The sequence below is a fragment of the Engystomops pustulosus genome, chromosome 2, assembly GCF_040894005.1.
Source record: "Engystomops pustulosus chromosome 2, aEngPut4.maternal, whole genome shotgun sequence".
Classification (NCBI taxonomy): domain Eukaryota; kingdom Metazoa; phylum Chordata; class Amphibia; order Anura; family Leptodactylidae; genus Engystomops; species Engystomops pustulosus.
The window spans coordinates 209,201,781-209,228,455 of NC_092412.1; the positions used below are offsets into that span (position 1 = coordinate 209,201,781).

Sequence of the window (26,675 nt, forward strand, 5' to 3'; positions counted from 1 at the left end):
GTTTGGTGTTTTCAGCCAGATATACTTAGTACTGTATATACTCGTTTATAAGCCGAGTTTTTCAGCACAAAAAATGTGCTGAAAATCCTCACTTCGGCTTATATATGAATCAATTTAAAAAAAAAAAAAAACTAATATACTCACCCTCCGGCGGTCCCGATTAAAAGCACGGCTCCCCGTCAGCAGCGGCCATGTCATAGTATGCACCTGCCGGCAGAGCACATGGCCGTATCTCTGCCAGCTGTACAGAAGACTGAAGAGGAGCCGCGGGGAAGACTGAAGAGGAGCCGCACAGACATCGGGGAGCCGTGCTGAGCATCGGGGCCACTGGAGGGTGAGTTGTTTTTTTTTTTAAGTGATGGCTGGGCTGGCTGTATACTACAGGGGGCTGGCTGTATACTACAGGGAGCTGGCTGGGCTGGCTGTATACTACAGCAGACTGGCTGTATACTACTGGTTTATGGAAAAGTGCAGTGCAGGGAGCAAATGCGCCAAAAGTGTAGAATTTAGATAGGAAAACAGCTATGATTTAAATCTGTGTGTGTAGCCAGCATTATGGTAATCTGTGGCAAAAACTAGCATAAAGACACGCCTAATTGATTAGAGGTGTATGCATTTTTGTTCTTTTACTATGTTATATTAACATCAAATGGCAAAAAATTATACATTAAACAGGAAAAATCTCCATCAGTGATTGGGCATCAGCATTGGAGGCGGTACTCCATCTGGATCTACCCTGGAGAACATTACGCTCCAGACTTACACGACTGGCATCTGATGGGACCGTAGAATATATGTCATGTTTTGATGATCTTCACATTGGAAAATCCATTAAAGAAGTAAGTGTACCTTATATTACTGGCCTCAAAAATCCAAACAAAAAACCTGCAGGGAAAATCTTTTTGACATGTTTTTAAGTTGATTTTCCATTTTATTTCCTGTATGAAGAGTCGCCTTGTGTGCAGGTACCATGTCCAGTTTACGCATGAAAAGTCTGTATAATACAGCACTATACAAGTCTATGAAATATGGAAAAGCTCACAAATACACTGCGGATAAGATTGTATCAAAAACTGCCAATAAAGACTGTGTCATAATTTCCTGCATCTTATTTATCCCATTTTTTTTTTTTTTAGGTACAGCCTAGTTTGGTTGAGACATTATACAGATACAAAGCAGATCTTGAGATCATCTTCAACATAATTGACAAGGATCACTCAGGTAATTCTTTTATTCATTTGGCAACAACTTTACTTGTTAACTGCCAAATACCATTGGCTAAAATGTGCAACATATTTTCCACATTTCTTGATAACTGCTGATTAGAGATGAGTGAGTATACTCGTCCGAGCTTGATGCTCGTTCGAGTATTAAGGTACTCGAAACGGCTCGTTGCTCGGACGAGTATTTCCCCTGCTCGAGATCGAGCATTTAATTTAAAAAACACAGTGAAGAACAGTGAAGAATAGAATAAAAACAGTGAACACAGGATCATTTAAGTAGAAAACACAGTGAAAATCACAGTGAAGAATAGATTACAGATGTTCGGCACATCTGCTTACTTGTCGGAAGATACGGCAGAACGGTGCAAACAAAATAATATGTGAAGAACACATTGAAGAACACGGTGAGCAGGACAGAGACACCAGGGAGCAGCACAGAGACACCGGGGAGCAGCACAGGCAGCGGCAGGCACGGAGACAGCGGGGCAGCGGCAGGCAAGGAGACAGCAGGGCAGCGGCAGGCACGGAGACATCGTGGGCAGCGGCAGGCACGGAGACATCGTGGGCAGCGGCAGGCACGGAGACATCGTGGGCAGCGGCAGGCACGGTGACATCGTGGGCAGCGACAGGCACGGAGACATCGTGGGCAGCGGCGGGCACGGAGACAGCGGGGCAGTGGCGGGCACGGAGACAGCGGGGCAGCGGCGGGCACGGAGACACCGGGGCAGCGGTGGGCACGGAGACACCGGGGCAGCGGCGGGCACGGGGACACCGGGGCAGCGGCAGGCACGGAGACAGCGGGGGAGCAGCAGGCACAGAGACACCCGGGCAGCGGCAGGCACGGAGACACCGGGGCAGCGGCAGGCACGGAGACACAGCGGCAGCGGCAGGCAGGGAGACACCGGGGCAGCGGCAGGCACGGAGACAGCGGGGGAGCGGCAGGCACGGAGACATTGTGGCAGCGGCACAGAGACATCGGGAAGGGCAGAGAGATCGGGGAGACTTCAGTGGAAGAAGAGGAGCGGATCCCGGGACAGCGTATCTCCCGACAAGTAAGCAGATGTGCCGAACATCTGTAATCTATTCTTCACTGTGTTTTTCACTGCGTTTTTCACTTAAATGATCCTGTGGTCACTGTTTTTATTCTATTCTTCACTGTTCTTCACATTTGCTAACTTGTTGGGAGATAATATACGCGCGGAACAGTGAAGAATAGATTGCAGATGTTTGCATACATCTGCTAACTTATCAGAAGACATTCTTTTTCAATTAAATAACACATTTTATTCCTGAACCATGGTCCCTTTGAAAAAGCATCAGGAAAAGTTCGTCTCGAATAACGAGCACCCGAGCATTTTAGTGCTCGCTCATCTCTACTGCTGATATATTACTGTAGTTATCAATTATATTAAAGTACAATAAATAAGAGTTATAGCTGTGTTATAGCTGCCGCTGTTCGGCTGAGAAGGCACTGAATTCCTCTGTGCTTTATAGTCGACAGTCTGAACTGCGGTCTACTGCTGGGCGGCTGGAAATCTGCAACCTCTACTCTGGACTAGTAAGGGTTAAGGCTTGCACATCTTCTGCCTCTTCTTCACCTGGTGAATTCTGATTTAAAGGGGATCTACCACCAGGATGAGGGACTGTATGCAAATGGGCCTCTAGGTGTTAATGGAACCTGGAGCCCCTCAGGCTCATTTGCATACAGTCTTTCATCCCTGTTGTAGTTGTCCTTTAAGATCATTCTGCAGCCATTTCCCTTGCTGGCCAAACTTGCTCTGTATACTCTATCTATATTCTGTTTCTCTTGCTCCTCCTGGCTTTTGAATATTTGCTATGACCTCCTTCATTCTAACGTTATGCTGATTCTTTACTGTATCTAGTTGTGAATCGCATTGTTCACTTCCTGTTTATGTTATTTGTTTGCCTGTCTTGTTTGTTTTTGTTGGAAGGGAATGGTGCCCAGTTATTGGAGATAGAACTTCCTGTACTCTATAAATTGTGACCGAAATTGAGTGAAAGAGATACTATAGTTACGGAGAATACACAATTAGCATCATATCAGCAGCTGCAAAGTTTGGAAATTGGAATTGTAATTCTATTAAAATGCACTGGAACCGTCATGTGTTCAGCCCTAAATTCTTATAGTTTTTTTCTCAGCAAGTAACTCAGAACATGCAGTATGCAATGTACATGTAATGTGCATGTAATGTACAATGCTGATGAGGGCTTTAGAACACAAGATGGAAATATACAAATGCCAATACAGTCATCCTTATAAATGTTATCTTGGGTTGCAATTCCTTTTAAAGGACATCTACCACCAGGATCAAGACTTGTAAACCAAGCACACTGACAGGATCTGCTCTTCTTTAAGCTTCTTATGCCCTGCTTTTTACAAAAAAGGCTTTAAAAAGTTTGCAAATGAGCCTGAGGGGCTCCAGACTCGAGCCCCTCAGGCTCATTTGCATAATTTTAAAAGCCTTTTTGGTAAAAAACTGGGCATAAGAAAGCTAAAAGAAGAGTGGATCCTTCCAGAGGGGGTGCACATTAGTATGTTAGTGTGCTTGATTCTGGTGGTACATGTCCTTTAAAGATGGACTTATTCAGACCTGGATGTGGTTTTGGTAACATTGGCAAGGGCAAGCTTTGAATTCTGAAAAAACTGGATTAAACTATATGTCATAATATATGGTATAAATAGAAACTTTTAATGTGTACAAAGTCCTCCAGAGCTAAATATTAATGATATTTTCAAGTAGGAATAGCTATTTTTTCTTTCTAAATGCATTAACCATGTGTTTCCCTTAGGTTTGATATCCATAGATGAATTTCACCAGACGTGGAAACTATTCACCTCCCATCTTCATATCAGTATAGATGATTCAACTATAGATGACTTGGCCCACAGCATAGACTCCAACAAGGACGGTAGTATTGACTTTAATGAGTTTTTAGAAGCTTTTCGAGTGGTTCACAAGTTTGAAGATAAAAGCCATTACGCTAAAACATGAAGAATAATTTCACAGTCATGACCACCTAGAGGCAAGTGATTGTCTCCAAACGTTCCAGTCTAAGGGCTTTCTCGGCATGATGCGTGTCCTGCCAAGAGCAGAGGCCGGAGATGCTTGTCAGCCGTGTATGATGGAGAAGTGAATGTACAATTATGGAACAGCGGTCAATGATTGAACATCTGGGACCCGGACAAATATCACTGAGATATTCAACAGTTGACTGCTACAGTATATTGGTCTTATATATGGGCATTTGTTCAAGTTATATAGAAACTGAATGCCCTCCTTGATGTAAGACTCAAGTTTAACTATACATGACCATAACTAGAAAATATACTGTAAATTAACATCTCTTTAACTGTATAACTTTGACTTTTAAAGATACTGTACTGCATGCCTGAAATACAGAAGGACTTCTTAAGAAGATGGGAGTCTTAAGTTATACCACATCTGTAGCTTGCTAACATTTATATGAAAATATACTGAAAGATAATGTAGTCCTATATGAGGAAAAATGGGTTGTATCCCAGGGACCGATGCACTAGTTTTCTCGGTTTTGCAGAGCGTATATCTTTACAATGACTATTTATATTATAGAACAGTACTCAACACTCCAATTTCCCATAAAAAATGTGTCTTCAACTTTATTTCAATAAGTGCCAACCAGCACAATTAAAACCGCAATATTATAATTGCACTGGTCTGAAACGCGTCAGGTGATATTTTTCCTATTGCCCTTTGCTGTTCTTGCTGTTCTGTTACTAATTTTTGAAAAAAGCCCCAATTGTAATAGGACAGTGACCATAAGTACTGACCAATATTTTACCAATCTATTTCCTCAAGAGGAGCTAGGACTAGGACTTTCTGCTTTTGGAGTCTTGCAGCCAGGAGCTGTGTTGACCATTTCTTAATTTGTTTTCTCCACTTATTTGATACATATAAAGGTTTAATGAATGTATTGACAATTTTTGTTCATTTATACTTTAGATTCAACATTTTATACATTTAGATTTTTTTAAAATGTACTCATGAATGTTGGCATATTACCTAATAAATGAATAGAAAATATCCTATCTCTAGGATATTTATATACTAGATGGAGATATGTCTTACTCTAGTACCATCATGCAAAATGAGACCGGTTGTATGTTTGATGCGTCAAAGAAATACATGTTGTGATGGATAAGTTCCAACATAACAGATGTGTTGCACGCATTTCTATGAAGGAAAATTAGCATCATTAAACAAACATTTCTGAAACAGATGTGCCATGTAAAATACCATTGGAGACAAACAAAGCATATGTAATTTATGAATATCTAGTGATGATTGTTAAATTGATTGTTTGTTGTTTATTGCAAGGTCTTACAACCTGTCTGAAAGTTTCTGATGATGTTAATGTTGCATATTTTATACCTATTGCCCTCCAAGGGTACTGAGGTTGTAGTGACCAAACTTCCAGTTTTTCTATCAGTGGTAAATATATAATTCATATCATAGTATCAACATATTATAAGATGATGGCTTATTGATAAGTTTTTCATTAAAAACTGTAGATAACTAGTGATTTATCTCTCTATGCTTGCAATAGCTTTATTTCAGGTTTCAACAAGGTCTTTAATTGATGGTCCAAACTATAACATTTTTTTAAATAAAGTATGGGGGCTGGGAAAATCACATTCTAAATTTCTTCTTCACTTCCTTAGTGCCGCAAAGACTCTGATTTTGGCCTTTTGGAAATGGGCCGCATACGGCGCATACGCCATATGTGGACACTGGAATCTATGACTGCCACTTTGCAGGAAAGGTCGGATCACCTTAATAAAGTATGGTCCCCTTGGGATGCGATCGGAGGCAATCTTCCTTGAAGAGCTATATTTCTATTCACTTAAAGACACTGGATGTGTTAGGTTCTTTGCATAGTTTGATCCTTGGAGAAGTTTTTTTTGTTTCTTTTCTCCTTCTCGGGCTCTTTTTCTCACTGAGTATTGTAATATTTGTGCCTCTTCAATTTTATGAACATTGGTTGTCAGACATGATGTGAAATGTAGGTCTCCGAAAATAAAATACAAATTGCTGCAGGTTGAGGATCATGTGATGCGAACTGTCCATGAACAATCTACCTTCCAGGACCTTATGATAGTATTAATGAATACAAGCTTAAAGGAAATCTAGACGTTATTTGAACTATGAACACTTACATGTAGGCCGTTTCTTCAGTGTTCTGAAGCTTCTTTTCAATATTCTTTATACACCTGTAAAAAGATGAAAAAAAACGACTTTATAGAATGTGCTAATCAACGCCGGACGCTCCTGGCCGGGCGCTTCTTCGTTCCTAATTATGCCCGCATACAGCGTTCGCTATTGTACCACCCCACTACTCTCTCCCTGTCCAAGAGCCAATGACGTTTCAGGAGGGAAAGGCCCACGTGTAAGTGTTTATAGTGCAAATCACGTCTACCCGAGTGGTAGATTTTATTTAAGGTCTTGAAAGGATCACATGATCCTCCCTGGACAGAAATATAAGCTGATGGGGTAAAACATGCTAAACAGAACTAGGGGACTTTACTTTACATGTATAGAAATCAGTGCAGAACTATTACTAGATGTATACTGGTAAATACCGAATATCGTTCCAACCACACTTTACTGAAAAACTTGATGTAAAGTGGCCAACCCCTTTAAACTATGCCAGATCATCAGACTAACAAATAAGATTGCCTTCCAGGTGGAGACTTATAGCCATGGATGCTCCACTAGGGGGATTCTGGCAAAATATGCAACTAGGTTTTCCAGGATGTGGCAAGGAAAACCACGGCTCTTTTGTCACCTTACCATCAAGCATGACTTTCAGAAAGCTAAATGACATGATGCGGGATTAAAGCCAAACCAGTATATCTATTCCAGAAGGAACAGAATCCCAACTGTAGACAGTGCTATTTCTACATTGTTGCATCTCTTCAGTACAGTGTATACAACTGGTTTACCTGAGTGAGAGGATTTTGAATAGGGTCAGGGACTATGAGTTCTCTTAACTTTTGCCAATTAAAGCCACCTTCTTTTTCTCCTAGTAATATACTAAAATGATGTGATAGGAATGCTCCTTTAAACAATATACATTAAAAACACAATTATTTTTTTCAAGAAAGCTCCACAAATAATGTGAACATTGTTCACAATGTCATCTACAGCAAAAAAGAAATACAACAGGTGCAATGTTTATATTTCTTGAGGTGTGTACTAGAGTTGCAGAGTAGAATATAGGGCATTTTTGCTAATAACATTAGGTGAGATCAATTAACAAATATATGATATGACATTCATTAATTACTGGTTATATTAATATATTTTTATATAAAGACAATTGTTTTTAGCTGTATTCAAAGCATGTAATTTACAATGGTATGTGTACAAAAAACAGCCAGTGTTAGAAGTACTGCCTGGAGGGGTTTCTACTTTATTACCAGACTGTCACAGGTGGGGGAAGGTTGCAGATATTTATTATGGGAACTACGTTAGGCAGCTCATTATACATTAGACAGTACCTGAGAACATACACTTCAGAGCCACAAGAAGCCAAGCAACCAGCTAGGAGCAAGGAATCAAGACTGGCCCTTTCTCACCATGCTTGGAATATGTGCGTCTTCTCAATGTATTGTATCCTCAATGTGAAGCTCGGAATGTTGTAGTAAATATTTGAACCAAGACCAGCAATGATGGAATTTGCCTTTTATATAAAGGCATCCCGCTTCCTTCTGATGTTGTGCATATTCAGGATGAAGTACAGTGAGTAGTTTTATCCTTTTTTTCACCAGTGTTTTTTTTACTTACCTAAAATGTTACCTATTGTAAAAAAAAAAAATTCATTTCTTAGTACAGTTCTAAAAATATGTATTAAATAAATAAATAAATGATATATTTAAAAAATAAAGTAAATTATTGTTAAATCATAATTGACCGGAAAAACAGTTATGATCTAACAATAGTTTAAGCAACGTTAGTCCCTTTCATCATAAAATAAGAATTTCAGAGCATCAAGGCCTATCTACATGGGATGGCATTGATCAAGACTGCATGTACCCATGAATGTTTATTCCTGATTTGTTAAATTCAGGAGTACCATTCACTACACTTATTGCATCATGTAGGTACTAGCAATCAACCAACGAATAAGCAAACCTACATCAGCCAATGAAAAGGTTGTTTGTTGTTTGGTCAGTTCTTTTCTTCTCTAAAAACATATGTTTTGGCTTAATACCCTGTGATGACTGAAGCTACTATGAAGGGGGCAAAAATTGGTAATAAATATTTCTGGGAATATCCAATTGAAATCATTGTTCCTAGGAGACGCAAAAGTGGAGACATTTGTCACTCTTTGTAATACAATGATCAGAAACATGTTTCTTCAACTCTAAAATAGATGTGCAACATTTACACAAAGGCGTATAAAACAAAAAAAATTGAAATTGACTGTAGAATACGTCACTATTGGGAGAGGAATTGACTGTTGACTTAATGACTAAAAAGTCTTGTGCCTCCAATACAAGCCCATTCAATAACCCACCACTTCTGTGCTTGACTGTTGGTATGTGATGTTTATGCCGATTTGCTGTATTTTGCATTGTGCAGTTTGGCTCTTCATTGGTCTGGTCTTTACTTTCCAAAGGCATATTTAGAAACGCCTTTGCAAATTTAAGTTATGGTACCATATTGTTTTTGGATGTCTCCTGACATCCCTCACAAACAATCCATAGCACTTTTCAGTAGCAGAATGATTATTAATGACATCATAGGAAAAGTCATTAATACATCTTGAGGCTAGTTTACAGGGATAAAAGCATCTCACAGGTTTCCTTTAATCCACAGGTGTCAAAAGCCAGCGGCCTTGTGTTGACTGGCCCGACACCTGCTGGCGCATAGTCACTGTCTCAGCCACTACAACACCAGCTGAGCGCGCTTGCATTGAATTTAATGTGTAGGTATGCCGTGCTGCGCTACTTACGCATTAACGTCACAGCTGAGCCACTTTTACCTCGCTTTGGCTGTGCGGCGCACCTACCCCTCATCACCGCTCCGTATCCCCGCCAAAACGCTGCCTCGGTGCCTACTGCGCTCCATCAGAGGTACACAAAGTAGATAAGTACAGGGGTACCTACATGGCTCCACACTGGACCTGTACTACGGGCACTCCCAGGTAGTGAGGCGGTAACTAGTGCTGAAGGATACACCTGCCTCATCACTGTGGATACTGTCTGTATATTAAATAGGGGTGTGGCTACTGCCGGTCTATTACAAGGTCGGTATACATATACAGACAGTAGCCACACCCCAATTTCATATAAAGGCAATAGCCACACCCCAATGGCTACGCCTGTGAGAGATTGCTACTGGACTTCTGTGAGAGATGGTTACCCCTGTGAGAGATGGCTACCTGGCTACCCCTGTGAGAGATGGCTACCTGGACTACCCCTGTGAGAGATGGCTACCTGGGCTACCCATGTTAGAGATGGCTACCTGGGCTACCCCTGTGACAGATGGCTACCTGGGCTACCCCTGTGACAGATGGCTACCTGGGATACCCTTGTGAGAGATGGATACCTGGGCCACAACTGTGACAGATGGTTACCTGAGTTACCCTTGTGAGAGATGGATACTGGCCTACCCCTGTGATAGATGATCAGAAAACAAAATAGGTAAGTCTAAAACTTTAATTTTCATATAGCTGAATTGCTGTGCTTGTAATTTGATAGTTTCTCAGATTGTTTTTAACAATATGTTCACCTTTCTGGTTGCTCTCAAAGGGCTCATTGTGATGGTATTGCTGTATTAATGTAACTACTAAACAGCTCACCTAACTGTTAAGAAGTATCTACATTTTCACGGTACTAAAATGACATTCTTTTAAGGCAACCATAAGGCTGATGTGGCCCCCGGTGAAAATGAGTTTTTTGTGGGGAAGGGGGGGGGGGGGTGGGTTCACATCATTTATTTTTCACTGAACCCATTTTGGCCTATGGACACGTACAGATTCGTTTTCTATTCCTGGCTCCACTGAACCATTATTTTCAAGGGGCTTTTTCACACTTCAGTGCATATTTGTCTTTTAGTATCTTCATCAGCCGCCTGTGCTGGTCTTGGACAACTGGTGAATGGAAGAACTTTTTTCCGCTATGGAGGAATTTATGCTAATTTTGCATGTAATCCTGGATACAGTCTACTGGGACATGTCAGTAGCAGCTGCATTCAAGGAAGATGGAGAAAACCCGCGCCTGTGTGTGTAGGTGGGTCACATTCTGAATTATAATAAATAGATTAGATAAACTATTGCGGTCAAGTAACAAAACTTGAAGATGTCTAACAGCCGTACAAGGTTGTGACCAGACCCGTTCTGTCTGATGGACCGACCTCCCAAACTGGCATACAATTAGAATGGAAATTATGCGTTAGTATTTAAATATTATGCAGCCCATTTATAAAAGCTAAAAATGGTGTAGCTGCCTTTTTATGTCAATCTCACAGCATTTTGTTTCCCGCTTCTCATAGCGCAGAATATCAAATGGTGCCATTAGAAAGTACAGTTTGTCCCATGGATAAGAAGCCCATATGTGGCTCTGTAAATGTAAAATAATGAAAATCACTTTTAGAAGTAGGGGGAAAACATATAGGGGCTCATTTACTAAGGCCCCCACGGACCGCACTTTCGCCGGACATCCCGACGATTTCCATTTTGCGCCCCTGGGACAGGGATCTAAAAGGGTTTTTTGGCGCAATCGCGCCAGCATTCATGCAACACAAATTGGGTGGTGGGCCGTCGGGCGATCCGATGGATTTGGACGAACCGCGGGATTTAACTTCAAAATTGTGTCGCAAGCCAAGTACTTACATGCACAAGGAGAAGATGGTGAACTCCGGCGGACCTGAGTGGGGAAGCGACAGATGCAGGAAATCGGGCGCACAATCTAAGTGAATCACGGCACAGTGCATTCTGGACGGAAAATGCACTTTTGGGAACTCCGAGGGACCGGGTAAGTATATGTTCCCCATGAACTAGTCTAGCTTAGTCCTGAAGGGGTTAAAAGATTCATACACATATACATACAGTAGCGCCGATACTACAATTGAGTGGGGGGTGCTGTTTAGTGGGGGAAGCAGGAACTCCTTGCATCACAGATCGATATGATGCAAGGACGGAGCGGAGGAGGGGGGGAGGACGGAGCGGAGCATAGCGGAGGAAGCGGAGATGAAAGGGACAGAAGGAGCGGAACAGAGTGGAGGAGAAGGGGGAGCCGAGCGGAGGAGGGGGAGAGTGGATATGAACGGGACAGAGGGAGCGGAACAGAGCAGAGTGGAGGAAGCGGAGATGAAAGGGACAGAAGGAGCGGAGCAGAGTGGAGGAGAGGGGGGGCGGAGCAGAGGAGGGGGAGAGCGGATATGAACGGGACAGAGGGAGCGGAACGGAGCAGAGTGGAGGAGAGGGGGGAAGCGGAGCGGAACAGAGCAGAGGGGGTGTCAGCCTGGGATGGTGGTCAGGTGGACGGCAGGACAGGCCGGCGGGCGGCAGCAAGGTCCGGTTGGCGGCAGCACGGGTGGGGGTTCCAGCGGCAGCATAGGCAGACTGGCGGGTGGTAGCATGGACGGCCGGGCGCACAATGCCGCCCCTTGTCCAGCAGGTGGCGCGCCGCCTGAGGCGAGATTCTCAACTCGCCTCATGGCAGGTGCGCCCCTGCTGATCACTGACTGTGTGGTTTAGCCCAAAGACATATTATAAAAGGTGACAGATCCTCTTTCATCTCTATTTTTACTAGCTGGATTGTGTCTCTTTATTTTATTCTCTTACTTTTCTAGCTAACGGTTGCCACATACCTTCTGGTGTTGTTCATGGAAGTATTCAAGTAACTCACAACAATGCTGTTGTGACCGTCATGTGTAAAAGAGGATACAGACTTATCGGATCTTCTTTGATCTATTGTGATGGAAAGAAGTGGAACAGCACAATTCCCATATGTAGAGGTACTATAAATGTGAACTAGTGTTGTATAGAATTGGTCCTGCAGCCCTAAGGACTTTTCACATTTATTAGTCGGTTTCCATGAAGCTTTATGCTATCTTTGAGACCAACACTTATAATGGCAAAAACACAGTGTCCATTAGAATCCAGTACAGTCACTACACTCCATCAATATTAATCCGTATTCACATTTATTAAAGACATGCAATGTGTGTATTTCTTGAGATATTGGAACTAAAAAAAAAATGGTCGACCTGTTTTTAAACTCATGGCACAAGACCACCATATATATCGATCATGTGCCGTCTGTGGAGAACATGGGCAGCACACATTGCTGATCAATGGAAGTGTGAACAGAACTTATTTAGATTCTTTGGCGGGCATTCATTATTTTTGGTGCTAGTTGATTTTTTATTTGCATTGTGATATTATATTGTGGCCCACGGCCTTAATGTATTTGGCGCACCCTAAAAACAAAATGTCAAACCACATTCATGGAGAGGTTTAGAAGTTGGTAGAATTGCTTTTTGGTGATCTAATTATGAGCCAAAAATTTCAGTGAGTGTCAGGAAACAAGAAGTGCAGGAAAAGTGTGGGGATTGAAGAGCCACATCCAAAATGAGAGACAAAACAATAAAAGGCAGGAGGGTCAGAAAAGAAGCTAAATTGTGGCACCGACACATCATCAATATGGGGCACATGTTGCAAAGAACAACAAAAAAAGACACAGGAAAAAAATGGCATAAAGCCAATAATGGATGCCCCCATTGTCTATTTTTCAACATAGTAATCACAGTTTTCCTAGTATAATAGGATGGCATATATATATATTTTTTTTTAACAGAACATGATTCTTGATATAATTTAGAATTTTTATTTCCAGAGATGGATATGATGGATACCAGCTTACTAAAGAAGAATTCAGAGACAGAAATTATGTTTGTAATTGGAAATGCATTGTTAAAACGAGAGCCAATGGGGGTTCATTTTAACATCACGGAAAAACGGAAAGATAACGTAGAAAATTCCAGAAAAGAAAAAGATTCAACAAATTTATTAAAGGCGTGGGAACGTCAGAGACAGTTACAATCACCAAAAACATTCCTGATATTTGAACAGGAGAAAAAGTCAAGTCAACAATCTATTAAAGCATCGAAAGCTGTAAAGTCAATATCTACACCTGAAAATCATACAAAGCCACCTGATATAACAAAAGCTGTCACTGGTTGGGATAGTTGGCCTTCTGCTGCTTACCAAATGCAAACCTCAAAAATAATACAAAAAATAAAAGGAACACCACAAATAAAAGATTTTTACAATTTTACAAAATTGTATCATAGCACGACACCAAGATCATTTGATTTTACGGATTACCGGAGGAGGCAAACCTATAAAAATGCTACAAACAGCTCACATATCGGTAGTCAAAGGACAACAATAACTATTACTCAGGCAACCCAACATATCCAATCTAAAAATCTAAGTACACTCTCAGAAAATGAGACAACTTTGAGTTCAGACAATGATCCTACTAGTTTATCGGTTGTTGCATTTGAAACAATTTCAAAGACGATCCCTCCTCCAACCAAACCCTACAATAAATCTCAAATAATTACAAACACCCCGAACTTTTCTAAAGACACCTATGTCGAGACTGTAGCAAATGCAACCACTCCAGCACAAATGTGGACCACCATCACATCATCATTGATGGACCATTATCATACTTCATCTGTTCAAGTTCAAACAACTCCCATAGCTAAGCTAGAGCTTTCAAATGTAGAAGCTGATCAGGAGAGCATCAAAAATGGACAAAAAGTCACTTCTACCACTCTGAAATACAAAGAAGCTCAGATTCACACTGAAACCTTGTCTACAATTTCCAATGTAAAGACTTACAGCCCAAGTGGTCCAGGAGCTACATCTACAATAACTGCCATCACAAGTCATCCCAGGAGAAGCCATAAGAATCTTGTAATACATAAAACAGCCTTTAAAAGAAGAGTCCCATGTGTTTACCCCCCACTTCCCATTCACGGAACCTTCCGTTTTCTTACAGTAAGGGATCCACTTCCAAACCAATATCCTTATTACATACAGTACATGTGTTATCCAGGCTACACAATGTCTGCAGGAGATGTGCTTAGTTTTTGCAAGGATGATGGAGAGTGGAGTGGACTTCCTCCTGTTTGTGAAGGCTAGTACTAAATTTTCAGTATCCACAATTGTTTCAACACCAAACATACAAATGGTCCGCTACTTAAGGACACCCGACTTACAGACGACCCCTAGTTAGACGGACCCCACTGCCCTCTGGTGAAGCCTTTTTGGGGACATTTTGAAATGCCCACCGGACATTTGTTGTTAGGCAGTAAGACACATTTACCTTCTATTCCAGATGTGCTAAATGGCGCAAATCACATTTATCATTTCAAACTGTGTAATTTTTGCGACATTTTTTGTCTCCAGATGAAACCATACTTAAGGAAAAATGGAAAGAAATTACTTACGACATTTGTAACAAATGTCTCCAAAAAGAAAAATCTGAAATAATCCATTTAACACTAGGATAAGGTGAGATTAACAAATTACCAAAGAAGCAGACAGAAAAATTAGCCAAAACATACAGAGATAAGATAAATGACCCCATATAGTGCTCACTATATTGTGTCCATGCATAATGGGGTCGTGAGCTAGCTGCTATGTTTTTGGACAGCTCACGACCACCGCTACCAGCCATTTCCAGGAGGCCTAAAACAGTATTATTTGTGACAATTCAGTTAAAAGAGTTATCACAGTGCCGGCTAATGGAAGATAAATCTGGTGTAGTTTCAGACGGTTAAGTGTTACCTCGGGCAGCACGGTGGCTCAGTGGTTAGCACTACAGCCTTGTAGTGCTGGGGTCCCGGGTACAGGTCCCATCCAGGGGAACATCTGCAAAGCATTTGTATGTTCTCTCCATGTTTGCGTGGGTTTCCTCCCGCACTCCAAAAACATACTGGTAGGTTGATTAGAATGTGAGCCCCATGGGGACAGGGACTGATTTGGAAAGCTCTGTGCAGCGCTGTGTAATCTGTGTGCACTATATAAAAATAAAAGAATTGTAGAACATTCTGCATTTTTGTCAGGATTTTTTGGCAAATCTTGCCCATTCTAACAGAGATCACACCCCTTTTACTGAGGACATACAGTCTTGCTGCAACAGTTGCAAAAGTGTCTAAAAATTTTCTGAAAACTTTGATAAATGTGCTGCAAGGTTTTTGGTGAAAATCACAACAGAATTGCGCAAATGTCTAAAGTGGATTTGTGAATAAAAAAAAATGGGATGCAAGTAGTTCCTATGTTATTTCTATGCCACAGTGGGACTACTGTGGATTTGCACCTAAATTTGCAACTTTTTAGAAAGTACAAAGGGTTGACTAAAAAGTCTTTTTGTCAAAATCGGAAGATTCTCCAAATTTGAGAAATTTGCCAGGAATAGCGTGCCAAGTTTTTGAAATATATATTTATATTTATGTACCTTCATGTATTTAAATAAGACTAAACACAGTGTTAAGGAATATTGCTTTATGGTAAACTGTAAGAAAATGGAAAAAACATACACACGTTTCAGCAAGTAAAGAGAACAAGCAATACATACAGTACATGCCATATGAAATGTTCACTAGATAAAATACATTTTTATTCTTTATTTCTTCACACATTCAATTTACAATAAATATATACCAGCAGTTCAGTGTTCTACATTCATTGTCACTGTATAGCGTACAGGAGGTTATGATCTAACCTATTTGTAACAAACAGAAATTGGATAAAAATTCATAAGTACAGATGTATCTTTTATCATTTTATGTATTAAGTCTATAATAAAATGTATATCAGAGGGGCTGGCCATTTGAAGCCTCCTGTCTTTTACCTTCTTTTACCTCATCAGCCAGACATTCCTGTCCTTAAAATGGCCGCAGATGAAGGGTCATGTGATCTCTATTTGTCCATGAACAATCGCCCTGCCAGGGCCTTGATCTTATATTCATGAATACTATCATAAGGTCCTGGCAGGGCAACTGCTCATGGACAGATAGATATCACATGACCCTCCACCTGCAGCCATTTTATTGACAGGAATGTACGGATGATGAGGTAAAAGACAGGAGGCTTCACTTTACATAGCGTAAGAATGGAGCAGAACTATTAATAGACGTACCTAATATCCTGCCCCCCACACCACCAACCCCTTTAAAGTGGTGTCACAGTGCTGCCATTATTACAGAGCTGATCCACAGTCATGTTTTGCTTTTTACTAAGCGCTTCCTTTAGTGCAGGGGTCTCAAACTCAATTTACCTGGGGGCCGCTGGAGGTAGATTCTGGGTAAGGCTGGGCCGCATCAAGTTTTCCACACAAAATGCGCCTACAAAATATCATTATTCAGATTCAAATGTCATAGCGTCTCCCAGCGCAAGGAAAGCCCCAAGCTGGGAGACGTGTTTTCTCTATGAACGTGTCCTGTGCACCGAGGGGTCCCAAGCTCCTACCGCACTGAGCCCAGTCAGGGACACTCCATCCCCCCCTCCCCCCCGGTACTTGCCTCCCCGTGTCCCTCCCATCGAAGAAGATGAAGTCGCCGCTCTGACTTGCACCAAGTGCGTTCAGAGCGGCGACTTCATCTTTTTCAAGTACCGGAGGGAAGGGGATTAACCGGTTACGGGCCCTTTCCTGTTTTTTCATGTCCATTTTTCACTCCCCACCTTCAAAAATCTATAACTTTTTTATTTTTACACGTAAAGAGCTGTGTGACGGCTTGTTTTCTGCGTAACAAATTGCACTTCATAGTGATGGTATTAAATATTCCATGCCATGTACTCGGAAGCGGGAAAAAAATTCCAAATGCAATGAAAATGCATTTTCTTGTGGGCTTGGATATTACGTCTTTCACTGAGCGCCCCAAATGACATGTCTACTTTATTCTTTGGGTCGGTACGATTAAGGGGATACCAAATTTGTATAGGTTTTATAATGTTTTCATACATTTACAAAAATTAAAACCTGTACAAAAATTATTTTTTTGATTTTGCCAACTTCTGGCGCTAATAACTTTTTTATACTTTGGTGTACGGAGCTGTGGGTGGTGTCATTTTTTGCGAAATATGACAATATTTTCAATTATATCATTTTTAGGACTGTACGACCTTTTGATCACTTTTTATAGATTTTTTTATATTTTTCAAAATGGCAAAAAAGTGCCATTTTCGACTTTGGGCGCTATTTTCCGTAACGGGGTTAAACGCATTGTAAAAAACGTTATCATATTTTGATAGATCGGGCATTTTCGGACGCGTCGATACCTGATGTGTTTATGATTTTTACTGTTTATTTATATTTATGTCAGTTCTAGGGAAAGGGGGGTGATTTGAAATTTAATGTTTTTTTATTATAATTTTTTTTTAAAAAACTTTTTTTTATTTTTATTTATACTATTTTTCAGACTCCCTAGGGTACTTTAACCCTAGGTTGTCTGATCGATCCTATCATATATTGCCATACTACAGTATGGCAGTATATGGGGATTTTCCTCCTCATTCATTACAATGTGCTATCAGCACATTGTAATGAAGGGGTTAAAACGAAATAGCCTCGGGTCTATGGAAGACCATGGAGACGGATCGCTGCCCCCGGGGGAGCGGCGATCCCAGGTAAGATGGCGGCGCCCATGCGCCGCTATCTTTTTGAGGCTGCCGGCAGCTTTGCCGGCAGCCATCGCTGTGAAAGCACCCGCGATCGGTGCTAGCACCGATCGCGGGTGTTACCGGTAAGCCTTTGCTGCAATATGCAGCAAAGACTTACCGGCTATGGAGAGGGCTCAGCCCGTGAGCCCTCTCCATGCAGCGCGACCCGACCGCCGCCGTGAATACACGGCGGGCGGTGCTTTTCCAGGTGGGGGCCGCAAAATGTTGTCCCGCGGGCCGCAGTTTGAGACCCCTGCTTTAGTGTCTTTACACACTAATATCTGTTGCACACGAGTGAGTTCATGACAAAATTACTCCATGTGCATGTTCTGGATTTACCAGATAAAAGCTATAGTCACTGATCGGACCTGCTGAGCTAAGTTCTATGCTTCTAGGTCCAGTGAATCGCACAGGTGCAGAGTGATTCTGTCAGAATGAACTCGTGGGATACAGGCTTCAGAGTGTCACATAGGCCCGAAAGTGCATCAGCGTCAATGAGTAAGTTCTGCCAAAGGAGCAGGAAATAATAACCTAATAAAATACATGATCTCAGTACTAATTCATATGAACCAAACCTGTTGTGTTTCTTTTAGACAAAGACACTAGTTGCCTATTTTTTATGTATAATTTAATAATAAAAAAAAAGTTAAAATGTGTCTGGGTTCAACTCCTTTAAGACTTTTCAAGATGACACACGACCATGGTAAAAAAGGGCATCTTTACAGTAAATCATCTTGGTATAAGCATCTTCAAAAAAATTCATTTTATAATAGAACTTAAAAAAACACATTTTAAAACATAATACAAGTGTTTAGATTAAGATGTGAGTACAATGATTACATACAATACCTCATAACACCAAACGGAGTATCGAGCCGATGCAGATAGGGCTATTTGTATTAATATTGCTGCCACAGACTACATGCAATTGACTAGTATGTAAGCTCTTCGGAAAGAAAACACATTCATATTGCAGAAATACATTTGATAGCTTTTGTACCAATACAGCTAGCAGGAAACAATCAGAACGGACACATAGAGCTGCAGCATCCACTAATGTACATGGTTTTCAGCCATAAGAATATTCACTTCAGGGCTACTGACCTATCACAGTAATATGGCAGAGGCAGCACCATCCGGTATCAGGAAGACAAGTAAGCAGTAAGACCATATCTCATTTTCACAGGTTTGTGCTTTTCATGTGCTATCCATTGTTTGCACACAGTCCCATGTATCTCTATGGATTCACACACACGGCCGTTGTTTCCACAGCCCCATGTGTGAGCCGACTGCCAAAAAAACTCAAAGTAGGCCCTATTGTTACTGGGGCAATCTTTATTATCGTCACTGGTACTCGCATGTTCAGGACAAATGGGCACAAACCACAAATCATGTTACAAAACTGTAACACAAACAGAAAAAATTGCCTGGACCAAATTAAATATATAAATTCATCTTAATTGATGACTCCATGTAAAATCCAACAAAAAAGGAAAGCGGATATAGTATAAAATTACTGCTATGAATAGGCCACACACACAGTATAAAGCAATCATGCAATAGCTGCAAATATAAAGTGCAAATGCTTTAGCAAGGGTAATAAAATTACCAGATGTAGTATCTACAAAGATATACCGTTATACCCAAACCAGACAAAGGGAAATAGAATAAAAAAGAAAGCAGAGTCTTCACCAACTACACCACTTTTATCTCACTTTGTATTAGTTTTCAAATTATTCTTTAAGTTAATAAAGATAAAGTTGTATATTTAATTTGTCCTAGCACAAGTTTTTTTCTATAGGTGTTGCCCTTTATATATATATATATATTTACAGGATGTAACAAAAAGGTTGGGACAGTGGAATATCTTGAGAGATACACATCGGATCGAAACACTAAAAACATATGTGTCAAATATTTACCAAAAATCTGTATGATACCAAACTCGGCTACCTACCCCTTGGGGTGAAGCGGGGACACCCCCTTTTTTTTTTACTGCAGATTTGATTCCCCAGGAAAGATTACATTGAATAAATCTACGATTCAAGTAATTTTCATTGACAGATGGCGCTGTAATTGGCAACAATCAAATTTTATATGCTAGTTATGAAATTAAATTCAGCGTAACCTAGGAACAATGACGCGGACTGTACTAGTTTTCTGTACTTTTTGGGGTGCTCCTCACACATTGAAGAGCTTGATTAAAGGAGTTGTCTGATTATTTGAAAAAACTTAGCAGAAAAACTGGGGAGGGCTTTCACATAAAATAAACCTTTACTCACCTCCTCTGGTCTGTATTAGGCGCTCGGAGAGGATATCGGTGGGAGCGCCAGGCCAGCGAAGTTGCTGGAGAATTGCCCCTGTAAACGAACTGGGACATAGCTTCGATGGACCATGGTGTTGCAGACATCTGCTAAGTTTTTCAAAAAGACAAACAACCCCTTAAACTGAACTCACCTTCCCTCTGAAGATGGGGATTTTTCTTGTTGCCTAGAAAGCTTTCAATTATCAAATAAGTGCTTGAATTTGGTAACATTGGATACCTTTTGGAAAAATATTGCATTTGTCTAATTTTAGATATTGGATCTGATGTGTATTTATCAAAATATCCCCGTTTTCAAAGTTTTTGTACACATTTAAATTTTTCCCAATTACAGTGCCACCTGCCACCAAAACTGAAAAAGACCTAGGTCAAATCAATGTAGGTTGCCCCCACGCCAAGGCCAAGTTTGGTATTCTTGGTAGATTTAAAATACATATATATTTTTAGTTTTTTATCTGATGTGTATTTTGCAAGATATTTCACCGTCCTGACCTTTTTTGGACAATGACCCTGAAGTGTTACAGAGCCCTTCACAGGCTGCAGCTTTACACGTTGTTACACTGTGCAGGGAACAATTCTCCCTCACACTGTGTGCTAAAACTCGTTCTGCTGCAGTAAGATTAGAGTAGACAGAGGGAGGGAGAGTCAGTTTAACAGCCTGTGAAGCTACAACACAGAGAGGTTCTGGTAACACCTTCAGGCTCATAAGAAAAAATTTTAAGTTGATTTTAGAAGCATGGAGGCCATGGATTACAAACATAAACAGATTACCACAGTGCCTGGATTTATGAGTAAGTGCCCCTGCTGTATCCATGCTTCATTTTAATGCAAAATTTCCTTTAAGTGTGAGGGGCCCAGCCAAATCTTACTGTGGGGCCCAGTCTTTTCTAGTTCCATGAACATGCTACAGAATCTACATGCTGGTTTGATTAGAGGAAAAGGGTCTTCAGTAGTGAGCCCAGCGTGATGTTATACAACCCTATTAGCAGAGAAGGTATTCAGCAGCAGCTCTGTGCTATTTGCAGAAATCTGTGTGAGAGAATAGAGATTTGTCCTCCCATGAATGACTCAGGTACAATTATGGGCTAATTGGGTTCCAAACTTGATAGATTGTCACAATGTGTTATCAAGGACCCGAATGGTAGAGAGCAGCCCTGTCAACTGCTTAAAAATAAGTGATATTTAGAGTTTCCTAGAAAATTCTCTAAAATGGATGGTAACATCTATTATTGCCTTCAACTGCACTAAAATAATATCTCCAACTTTTACAGAGCCCTGTTTTATGCACTTGAGCTCTACATTATAAAGGCTTTTAGTAACCTGCTTTCACTGTGACACTTTCTACTTTCTGAAACATAATGGCTGGTCATCTAAAGAGTTGTCCACTTTCAGCAAATAATTGATGTTTTTTGTGTATGGAAAAGTTACTCAATTTTCCAAAATACTTTCTGCATCAAGTCCTCTTGGTTTTTGAGATCTCTCCTTTCTGTCATTCAACAGGAAGCTTTAACCCCTTAAGGGCGCAGTGTTTTTTCTCTCATTTCTCGCTCTCCACCTTCACAAATCCATAACTTTTTCATTTTTCCGTATACAGAGCTGTGTGAGGGCTTGTTTTGTGCGTAACACATTTAATTTCTCTGTCACATTATTTGTTATTCTATGCCGTGTACTGGGAAATTCCAAATGTGGAATAATTGGTAAGAAAAACATGTTCGCGTCACGTTCTTGTGGGCTCAGGTTTTACGACTTTCACCTCTACTTTATTCTTTGGTTCGGTACAATCACAGTGATATCAAATTTATATAGGTTTTATTGCGGTTTAACACATTTTCAAAAGTTAAACGATGTGTACAAAAAAGAAAAAAAAAAAATCTTCGCCATCTTCTGACGCTAATAACTTTTTCATACTTTGGTGCATGGAGCTGGGGGAGGTGTCATTTTTTGCAAAATGAGCCGATGTTTTCATTGCTACCATTTTGAGGTCTTTATGCCATTTTTGTCACTCTTTATTCCATGTGTTATGTGATGAAAAATGGTGTAAAAGTCGCGTTTCGGACACTTGGGCGCTATTTCTGTCAAGCGGAGCATCAAGGGCTTAATGTTTACTTCATGTGGATAAAAACTGGTCCATGGTGATATGACACAGATGAACACATATCTCTGATTACTCTCTGTGGTATATCAAGACGTGCACCTGTGTGACATCACATGACCATGGACCCATGTCAGTGCACAGGAAGTAAACACTGTAGCTTCCTGTTTAAGCCTTTTCATTACACAAACAATATTAATTTTCTGAAAGTGGACAAACCCTTAAACATGACATCACATTTGCTCAGCTTTTTCCTATTGTTTCTTCATTCAAGCTGTTACATACCACCAATGGGTCATGTTTCAGAAATGTCTAAGTATCTCACAGGTAATTTTTAGTATTGACTGACCTCTTGTGGATATCTGAGCACTGGAGTTGAGAAAAAAGTCATGTGATAATTATGCTTAACAATTGGTATGATAATGATGAAGAAAGACAGGTAAAATAATGCATTACCTAAATATAAAAAAAGATAATTTAGACCCAAATATGTTTTGTGCAATTCCTCTGTTATTCCTCCTGGAACTGGGTGTAACCATTCAAGTTGACCTGTTGTCAAGGGGTGTGTCTTTAATCCTCTTACTGTCATTTACAACTGGACATTGTAAGAGCACAGTGACATACTCCCAATTGGAAACAACACGCTCTTGAAATTATTTTAAAATATTCTATAAGGATATAGAACAACACATTGTTCTAAAAAAGGGCTGATGAATTTTTATTAGATAAAACACAAATCAAATAAATTAAACAGTTCAATAATAAACTATGATCTAAAAGCATTCTGTATATTACAATAAATATAATGTGTATATTTTTTCTCTTCTTTTAACATCCTAACTCTGTGTACTTATAATAATAGTTTTCAGTCTAAACTATAATTATAAAATTCCAGCTGGAAAAACTTGCCTGTAATTTTGAAGTAACCCTTTTACTTGGATTGTTAAGTATTGAGACCAATTACCAACAAACTATCTGTGCAACTGAAGCACAAGTATTTGGTTCAAGACTTTGGGGCTTATTTACTAAGGGTCCGCGGATCGCATTTCCGTCGGACTTCCCGATATTTTCAGGAGTTGCGCTGCTGTGACATGGATTTAGCAGGAGATTGTGTCGCACGAGATCAGATTTTGGCGCAGTGGCGCCAGCTTTCATGCGACAGAAATGGGGGGGGGGGAGGGCGGGCCGTCGGACAATCCGACTGATTCAAACTGAGCGCGGGATTTAAGATTCAAATTGTGTCGCATCCAATGCACTTACATGCACCGGGAAGAAGATGGTGAACTCCGGCGGACCTGAGCGGGGAAGCAACACATGCAGGATATCGGGCGCACAATCTTAGTAAATCGCGGCAAATTTCATTATCGTTGGACAATGTTCTTTCGGGAAATCCGAGGGACCGGTTAAGTAAATTTGCCCCTTTAGGTTTCACTCTGATATTTCACTGCATCATACAACTAGAACTTGGTAAAAAGTCCTGCAAGTAAATGGCCACAGCTTTGGTCAAGTAGGTCATGGTACCAAAGGCCCCACTAGGAGCACTGTCGTAGAAATAGTTGCAGATCCCAGTTGCTGGATCCTGGTCAAGGTAAAAATCTCCAGCTCCCAGGGCTTTCTGTTAAAGAAAAGAAAAACTTGGTTGAATTCCATAAAAGTAAATAAATAAAGACTCACTGAACTACATTTACATTGTATCAGATTGTACAGTTCTCATAAGCATCATCTATTGCTAAAGAAAATAACTATAGGTCTTTATACCTTTGGTTCGGGGTCCCAAATCAACCTTTTTGAAGTTTTTGTATGTTAAAAAACTAACTTGCCTAGATGTGAGTCCGATGAGAAACATGAGACTCACATCGGAAGATTCTGTGTTGGTGCCTCCTCTTGCAATGCGCTGCGACGGTATCCCGACTTCACCACGCAAGTGCCGTACCTACAGTCCTTGCGCAGAGAAGGCGGGGTCTGATTCCGGAATGCGCGTGCACCGAGGGAACTTTGTAAATATTAAGTCCCCCCTCCTCAAATGCCTAGAAATCAAACACAGTGATATGGGACATTAAACCACTGGTCCATACGGACCTGTGGATGGTTTAGCATCCTAAATCGCCCTGACAGGCTCCATTTAAAACAGAATAGATATATTCTGCTGCACTGAAAATATATATTCAGATCAGGACAGAAGAAGAGACAAATCCTTATCACAAAAATAATCATAATATATACAATAAAACATATGGCTAGATCTACAGTATGTAACATATAATGTCGTCCCAGCATAAATATTTTAATGGATACTATGGACTACAAGCTTTTCATGGACATTAGGAACCTGTTTGTGCTTTGGTACTTGCGGTGGGATATGCACCGTGGTGCCTACAGTCACATTACTAGAGGTCAATGTGGGAATGGCCCCCTAGAGTAACAGAGTCTCCAACCCAATACTGGACTTGAGAAGTTTTGAGAAGACAACCCGGATTCAAAGCTATAAGGGTCTATTTCCTATGGGCTGAAGAAGATTGAATAAAGGCTTCAATAATTTATAGAAAGAAATCATACCTGGTCTTGAAGAAACATATCACTGGCCATGTGCACAATACGATCCACAAGGATGATGCCACCGATGCTATCTACATCCATATCTGATACCAGCGTAAGTACATGTATTGCTTCTACTAGCAGCTGTCTGTACTCTGGTTGAGGAACATGGTTGAGGACAGACTCAACGTGTACAGCAAATTTTATTTCACAAGCAGTCATCTAGTTGAAACAAAAGACTTTATTAAGAATTGTATTTATATTTTTGCAAAGACTAAACACAAGGGGAGAGATTTATCATTAGGCAGGCTCCTTGCAATAGTTTTATGTCTGCCTTTGGAGCTATGCTGCTTTTCAGATTTATTAAAGTGCCATTGGCCCTAACAATAATAATAGCAGTCGTTCTATGTTTATGCCAATATTGGTGATGTTTTGACACTTTTTTACACCAAAAAATCATTGATAAATAACTAGATGATGATGGCATAATAATTGCATATGCAATCAATGTCTGACCAAAGGGGATCATTGGGGATCATTTGGGGGATCTCCATGCGTATTATGGTACAGTAGCCTCTGTGCTGTTCTTTTTTTTTAAAGAGCTCCAAAAAAACTTTACTCTGTCAAATAGCAACAAAGTTCTAAGAGGTGTCCCAAGGATCAAACCTTTGTAATAATAAAGCATATTCACATCATATTAATGAAAACCTACCATGAAGATTCTACTATCAGAAGTAGATCTAATAGTAGATTCCTCCTGCCTGCCTTTGCCCTAATCTGTAATTTAATAATCCTGGAACCTAACCCAACTTGCTAAAAATTTTATTTTAGTAATATCCAATGACCGGGCACTGGATGCTAAGGATACTCTATGCCCCAGTAGCCTCTGCAGTCCATTTACATATTACTAAAATATTTTTTTTTTGAACAAGTTAGGTTAGGTTCCAGGATTATTAAATTACAGATTAGGGCAGAGGCAGGTAGGAGACATCTACCAACAGATTTACTTCCTTTAATGGTTACAGATTCCCTGCTAGAAAATTACTATACTTCTATTCTGTGTATAATGGTATAATAAATGTATCTGCTTTACCATGATGATGTCTTATCAGCAATTTGCAGGTAACAAGTAGAAATAAACATGTGCTATATGTTCAGCTTGTACAAGATATTTCCTCAAATACATCACAGAAGAATATTTGGCATTACCTCTCTTGTGCTTGAAGAGGGAAGGACGTATCCATCAATGGACAATCCATGGCACTGAAGACAAAACAATATGGTTGAAAAAATTGTAAAAAAAAACCCACCAACTCGAGAAATATAGATATAAAATTGTTTAATTATTCTTGGACGATTAGAAACCCATTTCTACACTTCCTGTAAATCTTCTGGGACATCTAATAGTCCAATGAAAGGAGACTGTATGAGAGGAATAGGACAGAGCTAAAGAGGTAGCAGCATGCAGGTAAGTCCCTGTGCTGTGTGATGCTGAATGAACAGTAACAGTAGATAATACAGTCATTTATACCCAGAGCCAGATTAATAGTGGTAAAAACCTCTGAACGCAAACTGGCAATTTTTTTAAAGGGGTATTCCAGGAATAAGCATAATTCATAATCAGATGGGTCATTAAAATATAATTTAATATATAATTAGTTGTTATTTAAAATTTAAACATTTTATGGACATACACTAAGATGGTGAATTAAAATGCTACTGGCCCTTTAATCAGCCTGTTGATCTTGCTCCAGTG

The 26,675-nt window shown here is 40.3% G+C and overlaps 2 protein-coding genes and 1 long non-coding RNA gene across 5 annotated transcripts in view; 2 read left to right on the forward strand and 1 right to left on the reverse strand.

Annotated features, from left to right (window-relative positions):
- The window catches only part of PPEF1 (protein phosphatase with EF-hand domain 1), a 34,648-nt gene extending 28,925 nt beyond the window's left edge, over nucleotides 1–5,723 (forward strand). The window contains exons 15-17 of the mRNA XM_072137944.1: nucleotides 676–839; nucleotides 1,137–1,221; nucleotides 4,035–5,723. Coding sequence (XP_071994045.1) covers nucleotides 676–839; nucleotides 1,137–1,221; nucleotides 4,035–4,237 — 452 coding nt within the window. The 3' untranslated portion in view covers nucleotides 4,238–5,723. The remainder of the gene's footprint in view (nucleotides 1–675; nucleotides 840–1,136; nucleotides 1,222–4,034) is intronic.
- Nucleotides 5,724–9,854: 4,131 nt separating this feature from the next.
- LOC140116724 (uncharacterized) lies at nucleotides 9,855–13,342 on the forward strand. Its single transcript, XR_011852937.1, has 4 exons — nucleotides 9,855–9,930; nucleotides 10,345–10,518; nucleotides 12,083–12,247; nucleotides 13,129–13,342. It is a non-coding gene; the product is annotated as an uncharacterized lncRNA (long non-coding RNA).
- A 4,777-nt stretch (nucleotides 13,343–18,119) lies between these two features.
- The window catches only part of PHKA2 (phosphorylase kinase regulatory subunit alpha 2), an 88,639-nt gene continuing 80,083 nt past the window's right edge, over nucleotides 18,120–26,675 (reverse strand). For 2 of the 3 annotated variants that reach the window (XM_072137946.1, XM_072137945.1), the window contains 3 exons: nucleotides 26,129–26,182; nucleotides 24,941–25,141; nucleotides 18,120–23,999 (listed from right to left, as the gene is read on the reverse strand). In XM_072137946.1, coding sequence (XP_071994047.1) covers nucleotides 23,826–23,999; nucleotides 24,941–25,141; nucleotides 26,129–26,182 — 429 coding nt within the window. In that variant the 3' untranslated portion in view covers nucleotides 18,120–23,825. The remainder of the gene's footprint in view (nucleotides 24,000–24,940; nucleotides 25,142–26,128; nucleotides 26,183–26,675) is intronic. The other variant, XM_072137948.1, reaches the window with a different exon arrangement.